The 15,351-nt window shown below is 42.6% G+C and overlaps 1 protein-coding gene across 7 annotated transcripts in view; it reads left to right on the top strand.

Moving 5' to 3' along the window:
• Window positions 1–353: 353 nt before the first annotated feature.
• sned1 (sushi, nidogen and EGF-like domains 1) overlaps window positions 354–15,351 on the top strand; it is a 76,389-nt gene continuing 61,391 nt past the window's right edge. For 3 of the 7 annotated variants that reach the window (XM_061824984.1, XM_061824985.1, XM_061824986.1), the window contains exons 1-17: window positions 354–494; window positions 1,294–1,414; window positions 1,497–1,594; window positions 7,316–7,468; window positions 7,666–7,749; window positions 7,805–7,899; window positions 8,066–8,210; window positions 9,107–9,213; window positions 9,739–9,945; window positions 10,033–10,108; window positions 10,268–10,357; window positions 10,426–10,545; window positions 10,618–10,817; window positions 12,015–12,155; window positions 12,803–12,947; window positions 13,022–13,168; window positions 14,269–14,499. In XM_061824984.1, coding sequence (XP_061680968.1) covers window positions 435–494; window positions 1,294–1,414; window positions 1,497–1,594; window positions 7,316–7,468; window positions 7,666–7,749; window positions 7,805–7,899; window positions 8,066–8,210; window positions 9,107–9,213; window positions 9,739–9,945; window positions 10,033–10,108; window positions 10,268–10,357; window positions 10,426–10,545; window positions 10,618–10,817; window positions 12,015–12,155; window positions 12,803–12,947; window positions 13,022–13,168; window positions 14,269–14,499 — 2,220 coding nt within the window. In that variant the 5' untranslated portion in view covers window positions 354–434. Of the gene's footprint in view, window positions 495–809; window positions 862–1,293; window positions 1,415–1,496; window positions 1,595–7,315; window positions 7,469–7,665; window positions 7,750–7,804; window positions 7,900–8,065; window positions 8,211–9,106; window positions 9,214–9,738; window positions 9,946–10,032; window positions 10,109–10,267; window positions 10,358–10,425; window positions 10,546–10,617; window positions 10,818–12,014; window positions 12,156–12,802; window positions 12,948–13,021; window positions 13,169–14,268; window positions 14,500–15,351 lie in introns of those variants that run through there. The other 4 variants (XM_061824981.1, XM_061824980.1, XM_061824982.1 and 1 more) reach the window with 4 other exon arrangements.

Raw genomic sequence — 15,351 nt, 5'->3', positions numbered from 1 at the left:
AAATAAATACACTTTTGATCAACCCCGTTCATTCTTATACAATTAGTTTATTCCTGTTGTAAATTAGAGATTTATTCTCAGTGTTCCTCATCATCTTTGTTAGTTTTTATGCTTTTTAAAATTTGGTGGGTTTTTTTGGATTGGAGAATAAAACAAAATGGGATCACGAGTCACAGCGATCATTAACCCTTGAGGAATCCACTTCTTGCAGAGGCTGCCACGGCCATAGTTCACCAACACTCGGTTTCCCTGGCAACGATCCCAACCCAAGGCTTGTGTGTGGTCGCCAAGGCAACTGCTTGGCCTGACCAGTGGTCGTGAGAACGACCAAAATCACTGCTGCCGACTGGAAAGTTTGAAGAGCAATTTTTTCACACGACTTAATTATTGTTGACAATATTTCTTAATCAACTTTTTGGGGAGTTTAATTTGGAATGAATTCCTCGCAGGAGGAGGACGGCACACCTTCACCTACATTGGACCTTGTCATTCAGGTTTGTAAACATTTTTTTTACTGTAAGATTGTTTCACTTTGTTTTAAATGTTGAGTGGTTGGGATGAAATGTTTTAAATTTGAATATAATCGTGGACCGAGTCTATAAATTTACTATGTTTTGCCGCTCGTCTATCTATTTATTATCTATCATGTTTGCGCATGTAAAACGCTAATTGAATATTGTCTTTTGTCTTATATTTAGTGAAACAACTTTTGAAGTACTCATTAAAAACAATCCCCTTAATATTGATTTACTCGATCAGTTTTAAAATAGTTTTCGAGCGTGTGATGACAGCGGAAATATGTCCGACGAGTTCCAGTTTCACTTCCGGGTTTTCGAACGGCGGCAAGAATCAAGTCAATCAGTAATTGAATTTTTTTTTTTCGTTCAATATAAGTCAATTTTGTGTGTTTTTCATACAATAGCGTTGTCTTTTTGTCTTACTATATATCGTTGATTTGGAGGACAATTTAGGGACCACCATTTTTTAAAAACTGTCCATTTATTATATTGTTCTCAAAAACTCTTTGTAGTTTTTCCGCAAATTTGTTACTTATACTTACGGACATGAAAAATATAAGTTTAAAAATACCAAACAATTCCTTTACAATGAAAGAAAGTAACATTTTCTTTTAAATACTAATTTAACTTTAGTATGACTCAAATTTCAGTACTAGGGTTGCTCCATGGTAATGCTTGCTACGTTAGCTGCTATGTTCATTGAACAAAAACAAACTTAGCTATATTATGAAAAATACATTTTAAAATGTATATTTTTGTTATCAATGCCCTGAAGAAGCTGGAAGAGTCTCTGTTTGATTTTGAGGACCATGAACCGGACTCTGGAGTTCTCCCTGCACCGGTATCAAGCAGCATCCGCCGCATCATCACCCGGAATCTGGCCGAGACACCCAATGGTGGGCAAACCAGAGAATTCAACACCAATTTAAAAAAAAAAAAAAGTGAATTTTTGTGATTGGCTTTCTGTTTTTCTGTCAGGGGAGGTGACCAAAATGGAGGAGAATGTCAATGAAGCGGGTTCTATGACTCAGACAGGCCAGAAGGAGCAAGTCGAAAATTGCGGCTTCACAGAGAAGGTAACCAGTGGTCAACAGCACTTTTTCACTCAAACTTAACTCTTAGGACACACAAACATTGGAAAAATGGCAATCTTATAACAAAATCATTTTTATCACGAAAAGACCAGCATTTGTATTTTCGAAAAACCTCTGATAATTACAAAAATCATGGCTTGTACAAAAATAAGATGGCAAATAGCCTGAATTGTAAGAAAATTCCTACAGATTAAAGGTAAAAAAAAATCTTTATTTTAAGTCAGAATTTCTGAAGAATAATATTTTATTAAAAGAAAAAAAGCCCTAAAGAGACAAGAAAAAGTTACATAAAAAAAAGTACAAAAATTTAAATTTGATGTTAGTCGTAACATTGCAAGAATTACAAGAGGAAAAAAAAACTCCTAAAGAATAAAGTAGTATTTTTTCCCTTCCCAAAAATGTTAAGACCGATTTTAATAAAATTGCATTTGGGTGTAATGATCTGTAATTTAAAGTCAGTAACTGTAACATCTCAAGTGTGTTGAAGGTTTAGTGTACTTTTGAGACTTGAAAGAGTTCCCCCCCAACCTATAGGCCGATTGTCGTGAATATGCAGGAGGTTTCTCGCACGTGAATGAGCCGAGACCTTCTGCCACATGTTGTTTGCTGTGTCGGTTATCTTGCTGACAACTAGCTCGCCGGCACAATTTGTGAGTGCAAATGCAAATAGAGGTGTGCCAGAAGTGGTGGTCCATGAAGGGACCCCTTGTGATCTCTACACTGGTAAGGACCGCCGTCTCCTTCGTGTCCCCCCTCCCTTAACGTCGTCACGGTGAAGAAAAAAAAAAGCTTCTTTTTTTTTTTTAACCTGCCACACAAAGCCGCCATTTGCGACAACACAGCGCTCATTCTGTCTGCTCGGACCGTACCATAAAAGTCACTTCATTGGCTTGAAACTTGTGTTTACGTTTACTTCTGGGGGGCAATACGTTTAAGTCCCAATGAGCAACCAGACATTTTTCTTTGGTTGTCACGCCTTACTTTTTTTTTTCCCTACATGGTCTGAATGTTAGAATTCAGGGAAAGATCTGATACCAAGACACCGGGAGACAAACTCAGGTACCCTTGGTGAAAAATGAGGAGTCTTGACCACTTCACTGTATTGGACAATTCCATTCTGTCTCTTCCCATTATTCTTTCTGAAATAGTAAAATTCTGTACTTTCTTTCAAGCCCAAAGTATTTGAATTTTTTTGGAAGACCATCAGGGCATAACAAAAGAATTTACATTGGATTGCATTCCCATACCGGAAGTTGAAGACCAGTGAAAACCAGTAATCATGACGACCTGACCACGAGAAACGTGTTCTTGTCTGAACCAATTATTCTTTCTGAAGTTGTAGTTCATATCAGAATCTTCTTTTCCTTTCGGCTTGTCCTGATATTATTTTTTCCAAAAGTCCAAATACTGTAGTCAGATTCCAGTAAATTTGGGCAGTCGAACGCAGGTCCCCGCAGAGAAAACAAGGAATTCTGACCTCTAGACCATGTGGTACACATGACTATTTCTCTTCCATTTATTCCTTCGGAAATTCTATATTTTTTTCAAGCTCTAAATATATTCTGCATGAAAATCAAACCCCAAATTGTGAAATTCCAGGAACATTCCCATCGCAGGAGTCAAAAGGAATCCTGACCTCCAGATGATATTGGACACATGTTGGTGTCTGCGCAACTTATTCTTTCTGAAATTCAGTTGTTTTTTTTTTTCAAGCCTAATGGAAATTTTCTGCATGAAGATGAGAGCCCAAATGGTGGAACATAGGGAACGATCCCATACCCGACCGGAGTCAAGACCAGGCTTCATAGGTGAAAAACAGGAGTCCTAACCGCTTATTTATGTGGAAAACACCTTTGCGTTGTCTTTCTCCCAAAATATTGAACATTTCCCCAAGCTCGACTGGACGTTTTCTGTATGAATGTTAAAGCCAAATTGTTAAAATGTTGGGTAAAAAATTCTGACCTGGCTTATTGGGTGATGTGCCCTGCCGTAATACTGCTAGCTCAGCTAACGTTGCCATACCAGCCGAGGTGAGGTGAGGTGAGGTGAGATACCAGGTGAGACTTGTGATAATGTGCCTTCAGGTTATTTTTGTTATTATTATTATTTTTTTATTCTTCCAAGCCCAAAGTTTTTCACAAGACAATCAATCCAAAACAAAAGAATTCTGGTTACATTCCACACAGTTGGAGACCAGTGAAAACAGGACACGTGTTGCTGTGTGTCTACCACTTATTCTTTCCAAAATTCTGTATGAATTTTTTTTTCCAAGTGCAAAATATTGGAATTTTCTTTGCATGATGATCAAAGGCCAAATGTTGGAATTCAGGGGACATTCCCAATACCAGGAGTCAAACCCAGGACAGCTGTGTGAAAATAACAAGTCCTGACCGCATGTGGGACAGTCCTTTTGATTTTTCTTTCCAAAATGTCAACTGTTTCCTCAAGCAAGTGCGATCTTAGGTCGGACCCGGCTGCAGATCCATGCGGTAATCGTGTGACTGGGTGTTGTGTACTTTCTTTCAAGCACGATGACGATCAGGGCAAAACAAAGTACTGTAATTCAGGATACGTACTGGGAGTATAGTAGACCAGTGGAAACCAGCTACCTTGACTAGCTAGACCACATGGAACACATGGTCAAGCTGGTTTGCCTCAAATTAGTCTTTTCAAAGTTCTGTATTTTCAAGTCCAAAATATTTGAATCTTTCGTCAGAAGATCAGGCCAAAATGGAAGCATTCAGGGAATGTTCCCACACCAGGAGTCAAACGCAGGCTGTCTGGGCTAAATCCAGGAATGACGACCAAAATAATAGATGTCTCAGCAAAGCACTTACTGATCACCCAGTCCCAGCCAATCAGGTGAATCCATATGCTGCTCATGTCGTACATGAACAGACTCTGCACTCTACTTTAGCGAGGGTGCCCTCAATCTCCATCCATCCATTATCCTCACAAGAGTCATGAGAGAGCCTTAGCCTAACCCAGCTAGCTTCGGGCGAACGCCGGACTACACCCTGAGCTGGTCGCAGTCAGTTGCAGGACAGATACCGACACCATCAATGAGCGGGAATCGATCCTCCGCTGCCCGCACCAAAGTCAGGCGTGTGTACCAGTACACTACTGGTGTCAAATTCAAGGTCTGGGGGCCAGATCTGGCCCGCCACATGATTCTGTGTGGCCCGCCGAGGCGAATCATGTGTAACAACTTCCACGGTTTTTGCAAAAATCTGCACCAAAATTTCCAATGTCATAACCTGAATGATAATAATGAGATACTACAAGAATTTTTGTGTTGCCAAATATCAACAATCGGTGAAAACCCTTATCTTGATTTATGATTTCAAAACTACTTCATAAAATACACATGTAAATGTGATTAGACAGTCAGAGATTTTTATGATTTCAGTCATAACGGCCCTCTGAGGGAAACCGTAACTACAATGTGGCCCGTGACAAAAATGAGTTTGAAACCTTTGCACGACACCATCAGTGACTCCCCGCCCTCAGTCTCCTCTTGGATGAAACAACCCGAAAACTGTTCCCAGCTTTCCTAGTCCCGGCTCTCAGCGTGAATCCAGCGTGGACTTCCGCCACAGCTGTGTTTAGGAATCTTCCAGATAGCACGCTCCATTAATTCCCTTTATTAAGCCCCTTGGCTCGGGGGAAAAAAAATGGCGACAGCTGGGCTAAACGATCGCACGCCGGCCGGGCAGGGCCGGGGCCGGACCGCCAGATGTGGCAGATGCGGCCCGAGAGATTCGATCAGCTGCTCGCAAGAAGCGTCACGAAAACGCAGCCTCGGCCATCTTGGTTTGGCGCCGACACCAAAGGCAACGCGGGGGCCTCCGAAGCGAGCCTCCACTTGCTCGCTGGCAGCCGCATCAAAGAGGCTCCGACTATTTATCTGAGGAGACAAAAGCGAGGAGGGGCACAAATCATACGTATCAAGAAAAAAAATAAAAAGAATTCAAAGCACATTTCTGAAGGGGAAGACGGCGGTGGAAACACGGACGTACGCCCAGGGTGCGGGCTTCAAAGGCAACCATGGCAACCAGATGGAGTCCCGAAATCTCATCGAGGTTTGTTTGCTGGACCAGCAGCAACACTGACACATGCCAACGGCTTGTTCCACACCCTGCTGTTTAATATTTACAATCAAACTCAAGTTCAAGGTTGCCTGAACAAGAAAACTTGGAACATTTTAAATATTATCATATTCTTTGAAGACGTGAACTTTAACGTGGACATTTTTTTTAATAATAAAGATAAAATTACAAGAATAAGGTTGTATCTCGGGGAGAGAAAAAGAAGGACATTTGCGAGAATGGTTATATTTTCAACAGAAAGCTCTATCTAATAAAAAATATTCATGTTATCATTAAAATTATAAAGTTTTATTTTTTTTTGGGAGAGAAATGTTATTTATTGACTTATTGTTGTAACAAACACACCTTTTGTTTTAAGGGAAAAAAAAAGATTGTCATCAAGGAAAAAAGATAGATGTCCCCAAAAATTTTAGAGGAAAAAAGGTTTAATTGATGAAATATTAAATATTGATTAATATTAAATACATTATATGAAATGTTTTTTAAGTCTTAAAATTACAAAAAAAGAAAATGTTTGAATATTTTTAGGGTTAGCCATATTTTCTCCAAGAAGAAGTAATCACAGCACAAAAATAGTTTAAAAATAAATAAATAAAAAAGACTAATGATTGATTAATTATTGGGTGGAACGGTGGATCAGCTGGAAAGCATTGGCCTCACAGTTCTAAGGTCCCGGGTTCAATCCCAGACTTGCCTGTGTGGAGTTTGTATGGTCTCCCCGTGCCTGTGTGGGTTTCCCTCCGGGTACTCCGGTTTCCTCCCACATCCCCAAAACATGCAATATTAATCGGAAACTCTAAATTGCCCTTAGGTGTGATTGTGAGTGCGACTGTTTTTTTATCTCTATGTCCCCTGTGATTGGTTGGCACCCAGTTCCCGCCTCCTGCCGAAGACAACTGGGATTGGCTCCAGCACTCACGCAACCTCGGAAAATGAATTTATGGATGACTATATAAATGTATGGAGTTTGATGTAAACACGTTTTTTTTTTGTTTGTTTCGGGTGAATTTTGACCTGAGGCGAGCCAGCAAGAATGTAATGTTTGTTCTCTGACAGAAATTAAAAAGTAATCAACCATCCTCAAAGAGATTGTTAAGACATAAGATGGTCCTTATGAAGTATAATTAAGCCAAACATCACAGACATCGTAGTCCATTTGTGCATTGATGTGCCCATTCTTTTTCTCGTAACAAAGCAAAGACAACCAAGCGATGCCACTCAACTCGAAAAATTTACAGTAATCTAGAGAACTTTTAAATCAAGGTATCACTTGCACAGCGAGTTTGTAAACGATCGTACATTGCAGGTAAATAGCATTTCTTGTGTATAACATGTTTGATTTAGCTGGGGCGTCGAATATTGATCTTGACCTTTAAATCTGGTCATACGAAATGCTCTCAAACCAACGTGTCAACAATGTGGCCAATATCAGCTGTTTCTGAAATCACTCTACTGACATGAAATATTAAATATAAGTATAAAAATATGATATGTAAAAACTCTATCGAAGCCTAATCCCCTCACCCCAATGACCATGGACCAATGGAAAACCACTTGTTGGATCATTGAAACTCAAAAGTCTCTCGCTGTCCAGCTGGATCAGAGGCTGACCACGCCGTCGCCGGCGGACTCGGACCGGGACGCCGTGTCGCCATGGCAACAGGAGCGAGCGTACAGGCGGAGGCTGCTGCTCTTCCAGGAGGCCCAACAGAAGCAGGCCCAGCTGGTCCAGAGGCTGCAGAACAAGGTGAGCTGAGAAGTCTCTTACGGAAAGCCCTTTGAGTTTATATCCTTCATATCCAGATTAAGGTCCATGCACCGGTACGCAATTTGTTTTCATGTGTAAATAGATGCGGATTGAAAAATAAATAGAGAGGATATGGAATAAATGCTTTCACGGCTTTTCCACATCCCCCTCAGTCTGAACTTGGTTTCTCCTTCAAGGTCCTCCAGTACAAGAGCAGGTGTGGGCAGCTGGAAGGCCAAGTCCTGGACAAGACCTCCGACTTGGAGAACATGCGACTGTTGGTATGTCCCAACGTGTTTGTTTTGCGTACACATAAAACCAAAATCGTGTTTGTAGCTGCAGGCCCACAAGGACTCGGCCCAGCGTCAGGAGGAAGATCTCAACACATGCATCAGGAGCAAAGCTGCCCAGCTGGACGAGGAACAGAGGAGGTGAGCGGGGCTAAAAATATCTTTAGGTAATATCCAGCATGTACGCACGCAGATAGCATCAGCGCATGTTACAGTGTGCGTGCGCGCGTGTGTGTCTGTGTTTGTATGAGTGTGACTCAAGCTAAACAGATGCAGATGTTCTAATTCGGTGTTGTCGTACTTCCAGATGCGGCAGCCTGGGCCAAGTCAACAGTGTGCTGCGCGAACAGCTGGCGCATGCCGACGCCCTCAACCAGGGCCTGGTAGAGAGCCTGCGGAAGGCGCGCCGTGACGCCGAGCTGTGCGATACGCGCCTGCGCCACGAGCAAGAGGTGAGCAGGATATTATTGAAAATAGCCGGAAAAAAAGGGTGTACCTCGCCTCCTGCGTGTTGACAGCTGGGATAGGCTCCAGCACGCCCCGCGACCCTCGTGAGGATAAGCGGCAAAGTGGATCATATCATGTCATTATCCAAGGCGCTTATGCTCACAATAGTCACGGGAGAACCGGAGCCCAACTCGGCTAACTTCGGGCGAAAGGCGGACTACACCCTGAACTGGTCGCCAGTCAGTCGCAGGGTATATATATATATATATATATATATATATATAACTGTAATCCTTTAATGGCCATTACGTTTACATGCTGTAGTTGCATATTTTATTTTATTTTTTAAAAAGTACAGAAGTGAATTTCCATCCATCCATTTTCCAACCTGCTCATCCTCACCATTTGAACAATTTATTATTGAATTAGTTTACAACACGGGGCAGAGTGTGTACTTTAAAGAAGGAGGACCAATAGCAGTTCTTGCAAAATAAACAGTGGGGGGGGGGGAAGTAATTTTGCAGCATGCTTTGAATTGGAAACAAGTAACCCTTCTGGGTGATAAATGTAAAAATCAAAACTTGAAATTCAGTATAGGACAAACTACAACACGTCCCTTGGACTTCTCAAGCCACCGTTCACTTTCGCTTTATTTCTCCCCCGATGTTTTTTCCTGTGAAAACATTCCAAGTGGCGAGGGGCGGGAGAAAGAGGCCCTCTTTGTTGCCGTAAACGTCGGAGGTGTGTTTATTCAGGGAAATCCAATGACTTGTGTGTGTGCCAGCGCACTTCCAGGACAGCGTCTGTTTGGAATCACAATAACATGAGAGGTGCCATCTCTCACTAACATCTATCCACCCCTTTCATACGCACACATGCGCATCTGGTCACTCTTTCGCAGACGTCGTCGTCCCGCCTGACTCGGGAGCAGGCTCGCGTCAGAAGCTTGTGGCGCCAGGCCGCTTCCCTGAGGAACGCCTTCACGCAACTCAGGAACTTCGCTGACAGGTGAGTGCGCAGTAAAACAAAAACAGTACCCAGAACCCCTCACAAATCCATATCACACGGAGGATTTTTTTTTTCAGTTGTTGGTGCTCTGTGTGAAAGCTTTTTAAGATGCAAGTCATCGTTAGACCAATTATTTAGCTTTGACTTGTGAGTTCAAATTTGAGATCTGAGCTCTGTATGGTGGCGATGAACTCAACTCAATTCTCTCCACAATAAGAATCAGTTTTGGCAAATAGTAAACAAATCATCAAAAAATGAGGCTTCAAGCTATTAATGCCACTCCCAGTTAAAATTTACTTTCAAACTAAACAAAATTAAGATGATTACACTTTGTATATTGAAAACAATGATACAACTTTGCTTATGCTACTTCATTGCTAGCACTCAATGCAAACTCCCATGGACAGGCTAACAAAAACCATCAATAGTGGCTATTCCCTTTCATAGAGTTTCCCAAAAATTAGCACATAGAAGAATAGAATTAATACTACGTCTACCATTAATGCCTGTGTTGTGGCCTTCCAGAACACTGTCTGACATGCGAGGCGAGTGCGCCGCCGCAGACCAGATATTTCGCGCGGCCTGTCGCCAGCTGGAGGTCCGAACCACACAGGAGAACACTTTGGGTGACAAGGAGGTGTCGGTGGTGGAGCAGGAGCTGAAAGACAAGCTACAGGAGGCCATGCAGTTTCAGGGGCGCTGGGATGCAGAAAAAGTGGAACTCAACTCCAGGTAAAGCCACGAGGGCTGTTTATCATTAACAAAGGAAAAGGTCCTCCAGCACCTCTGCCTAGGATTTTTTATTAATATCTGATTCAGGATCATTGAGCTGACGGATGCAGTGAAGCAACTCCGGAGCCAAAACAGCGAGAAGGATGCTAACCTGAACAGGATGGTGAGACTTTGGTGGTGGTGGTAAGGGGGGGGGTTAATTTAATTGAAGTCTGGTCTCAAAGCTTTGGTCAACACGCTGGTGTTGAGCAGGTGTCGTCTGGAATCTGTCAGGCTGAAGTATGCCGTTTATTTTTTCAACCCTGCATTTTCTCCTGCTCAGGAGACGAGCAGGAGCAAGGACAAAGGACAGATGGAAATCCTTCAGGCTGAGAATGAAGCCCTTCAGAAAGTGCTCAGCGAAGTCCATCGGGTCAGAACATAAAGTGTTCAGTGTGTACAAATATCCGCAGTCTGACAATGTCCACAATGAATCTCCAGCTGGTGTCTAGCGAAAGCGAGAACAGCACGTCTGAAGGTCTTCTTGGTTCTTCTCCATGGAGACACACCACCCTTATGGCTGTGCAGAGTGCCCTCACCAAGCACCGGGAACAAATTCAGGTCTGCCCTCCTTTCCCCCATGATATCACAAATTGTTCCACTTTGTGGTCAAAATGACACTCAGTCTTCCAGGACTTTTGTGCCCGCTTGGAGGCTTCCGTGAAGCAAGCAGACACGTTGCATACTCGGCTGCAGCAGAGCGAGTTGTCCAGAACGGAACTGGAGGCGAGGAGCCGGGAACTGACGAAGGAAAGTCAGGAGGCCAAAAAGGCTTTGGAGGAAACTGTCCAGGAAAAAGACAGATACTGCTCCTTGCTCGACATCATTTCTAGGTACCAAGTTCATCTTCACTACAAAGACAAGTAGTAACATAAGAGTTTTGTGGAGTAGAGAAGCACTCCATACAGTACTACATTTTGTTGAGTTGACTTCAAACAAAGAGCTCCTGTGGGATTTGGAAAGTAGACTCAGAGATGTGTGGGTCCAAAAAGTATTCCAGATTCCATTTTACCCATCATACCTCTGCCTAGACCAACGCGAGAAACCACATACACCACTGGCACAGACCCAGTACCCATTTGCTCAGAAAGTAAAACAAACCCTATAAAACCAGTTAGAAGTGAGTCGGGCAGATTACCCAAAAAGTTTTACAGTACCTAGAATTTCTCATTTTAGAATAGCCTCAGTTCTAGTGCGAAAAGAGGTCCAGGTTCGCGTTTTACAATTGTATCAGCCTCGTTCACTCTGAGATTCTGGAAATTTGAAGCACCCACAGCTAATCGAGAAGCATACCGCAAGAACAACAAGGTACACAGAAATGAAAAATACCATTCGTTGTCGCACTGGCCACTATGTGACAGGTTCAAATGCGAAGGATTCCTGGCCTGGCCATTGAGCTTTCAAAAGAGAGATTTTCTGGAATTTCAACCCCGGGACCTCTTGCAGTCTAGCTCTTCGTGAAAACTATACCCCTAGGCCAGGTCAGGCCTGGAGAAGGAAGTTCTGGAGGAGGACAAGGCCAGCCTGGCTTTGGCTCTCACCAACAACCCGCGCTAGAGCAGATGACTTCATAACTCGTCACACGAGCAACCATATAACGAGGATATTTTAAATGAAACACTAAACCACAGATCTTAAAATACACTTGATCATTTAGCTGGCACCAGAATCAAGAATCATACCCATCAACCAAAACAGGAATGTTCAATGTCCTCTTTACTTGTTACATGGACTCCAAAAATAAAAGGACAACATTTTAACTTTGCAGGATACTCATCCACAGCAGATGTTTTATTAGATGGGCTTGCTCAAGCAAGTATCCTACATCTGGACCCACTAGCCACATGAACCACAGTTAACAGCATTACTTGTCACATCGGCCACCGTAAAGCCAAGCGGGCATTTAAAAGGAGGACTCGTCAAGAACTTCTCAAACCCAAAAAGAGAATCATACCCATAAACCAAAGAGCCACAGACTGATGAAAACCCATTTCTCATTGTCCTCTTCTTGATGTCATGTCTGTTCCCAGCGAGAAGTCTGGTATGGAGCAGCTTTTAGCAGGACTGCGGCAGGAGCTCGACTCCAAGGGTAGCGAGCTGGAGGCCTTGAGGCAGAAGTACCAAGACGCCAGGCTGCAGCTGGCACGGCTGCGCTCTGAGACCCAGCAAGGGTGACAACCACACTATTTACTTGGTTCTTCTTACATGGATGGTTCTTTTATTGTCGTGTAACGACCGCTGAGTATCCATTATCTAATGATGGATTTACACGACAAAATATCAAAATGTTCAGCCAAAGCATATCCTTAAATCCTCTAGCTTGAGGCTACTGTGTAATGCAAAGTGCCATAGATGGACTAACACAAATGTGCGTAAATGGTTTAGTAAATATACTGTATACTTTTTAGTAACTGCAACACACTGTTAAAACAGTATATGAGAATACTCATGCAAATTTTGTCTACTGTTGGGGATATATATTTATATATATATATATATATATATATATATATATATATATATATATATATAATTTCTTTCTCTTGATCGTGTTGCATCTCTTCCATTATTGCAGCGCTGTTGTGGCACAACATGGTACTACAACTCAAGACGCGAAATGTTAAATTTATATTGTAAGCAAAGCAAAATGAAAATGCTGTCGGGATCCTAGAAGGGGATCCAATCCAACTCGGTCCCCCATGTGTTTGTGGCCTTTGGTTCTCCAACTTTCCAAGGCCAGATGGATTGTTGCTTGGGGGCTTTTTTTTTTTGTTGCACGCGATAACACAACAGTGTGAGAGAATGCTTTGCGTTCCAGCAAGCAGACCCTGGAGGAGCTAGAGGGGAAGCACTCGGACCTCCGGCAGGAATTGGCTGCGGCGAGGGAGGAGCTGAGCCGGTCAGGCCTGGAGAAGGAAGTTCTGGAGGAGGACAAGGCCAGCCTGGCTTTGGCTCTCACCAAAGTTAGACCACCACAACTGAATTTGTGTCCGCTATCTGACACACAATGACAGTTCTATACCCTACCTCACCGTAGGCTGAGTGCCGTGGGGTGGCGCAGGAAGCGCTTGTGGCCAAGCTGCACCACCAGGAGGCGGGGTTAAAGGACTCCCTGGCCAAGATGGTCGCCCTGAGCGAGGGCCTTGCCAAGGATAAGGTGGAGCTCAACCGCCTTCTGCTGCAGGTGAGGAGTCATCCCTTCAAACAGAATGAAAAACCATATTAATTACAGTAAAATTAGACTGAAAGTTACTCAAATTACTGGCATTGATGGGTAACCAGTTCATTATGAGTTGACATATAAACAAATTGTCATTTTCCCCTCACACGCACAAAAAACTCATTCATCCAAACAAAAAATGGCTTGGATGTCTTAAACGATAGTAAAACTTTAATACATTCAAGTTTTATTGACCGCAAACACAGTCAAGAGACAAAAATCTTCTCTCACGTTCCCAAAAACTAACACTCACACCTAAAAAAAAAAACAAAAAAAAACTTTATGCCGTAAACTCACAGAAAACTCACATCACAATAACTCTCATACATCATGCCCACAAAAAACTCTCAAGCGACAATAAAACACACACCCGCCAAGAAAATTCATTTACATCCAAAAGACTTTCTCAAAAAACGACAAACTCTTACACACACACACACACACCACACACACACACACACACCAAAAAACAGTCATTTACAGTAAAAAAAAATGCCAATAAAACCCTCAAAAACGACATAGTTTCATTTGCACCAAGCAAATTCACACATACACACACACAAGCAAACAACAGAATGCCCATCTGACTGGCACAAAAACAATTCAAACTAACAAAACCTTTTACATTAAAAAAAAAAAAAAAAAAAAAACTCAAACGTACCAAAAAACACAGACCAAGAAATGCACCACTTCATAAAATGCTCATTCACACCAAAAAATTCATCATAAAATCAAACTAATTGTCAAACCAAATTACTCCAATTTGCCTCCCACGAACCCTAATTAATACCCAAACTCTCCCCCCAAAAACTCACCAGGTCACTTCAAAACCTCTAACACATACCAAAAAAAAAAAAAAACTCCCACACAAGACAAAAACCTTTTACACGCTTTTAGAAACTCTCATTCAAACCCCAAAACCCCATAAAACATCTTTCAGGGGGGAAAAAAACCCTTACTAATATAAAAACCCACATTTTTTTGTCACTTGTGAGACCTTTTTTTGTCCGAGACCAACGTATTATCTAACGCTCAATGTGTCATCTCGCATGTCCCGGTTTCAGTCCGAAGCGGAGAAGGCAGAACTGGCCGACCGCCGTAGGGAAGCCAAAGCGGTGCAGGCGGCGGCCCGGGAGGAGGTGGCCCAGCTTCAGTGGCAGAAGGCGAAGGCTGAAGCGGAGAAGGAAACCCTGGAGAGCTCGCAGCGCCACCTGCAGGACATGCAGCTCAAGCTGGAGGAGGACCTGGATCTCCTGCAGAAGGAGAATGCACGCAACCTGGAGCAGCACTTGCAGGTAAGGGCTGTAGTTTTATTCCGGAGTCAGGAAATTCAGCTCCAACCCAGCAATAGGAAATTGGCTCTATCATGAGTAGACCCACCAAAAGGTTTCCAGAAATCATACCTGAAAAGACAGGAAGTCCCCGAATTTGATTTTATCCAGGGGTCTAAAACTCAATTTACCTTGAGGCCACTGAAGGCAGAGTCCGGCTGAGGGGACGCCATTTAAATTACAAATTTTTAAAAATACAATCTTCTGAAACATCTTTATTTTTTGAAAAAGATAAACGAGGACGCAGGTGTAAACAAATTGTGTGCAAAACTACTAATAAGACTGTCCGTGGCAACGCTGCTGTAACTTTCACTCAATGAATAATGTTTCTCTGCTTGGATCAAGCCTGGTCGATGTCACCCCCCCCCCCCCCCCCCAAAAGCCATATACCTCACCGTGATTGGTAAGTTCATCAGCTCTGCACACAACACTGTAAAAGCTCCATTCATATAAACGTTCAGGGCCGCAGTAACATTAAATTTTGATATTTTCAGGTTTGGGCCACAAAATATCATCTTAGGGGCCGCAAATGGCCCGAGGGCCGGCAGTTTGAGACCCTTGGTTTAAAGCATTTCCAGTGTTTTCAAAGCCAAACTCGTGCTGGAAATGTAGTTTTCTACCAAATGTAAATGTTTAATACTTTAATGGTGGATGACACTATATTATGAAAATTTTTAGTTTTTGTCATTTTTTTTCCAGTAACAAATTTTGATGACTCTCCAAACAGAAAGCTCAAATAACGCCACACTTAGCAAAATTCAGCTCCTGATGCCACTGTTACATGGCAACATGAAATTTGGTCGACGTCCACCATGA

This window comes from Syngnathoides biaculeatus, chromosome 7, assembly GCF_019802595.1.
Source record: "Syngnathoides biaculeatus isolate LvHL_M chromosome 7, ASM1980259v1, whole genome shotgun sequence".
Taxonomy (NCBI): domain Eukaryota; kingdom Metazoa; phylum Chordata; class Actinopteri; order Syngnathiformes; family Syngnathidae; genus Syngnathoides; species Syngnathoides biaculeatus.
Note: the sequence above shows the minus strand (reverse complement) of the source record. Positions and strands in the feature narration are given on the sequence as shown.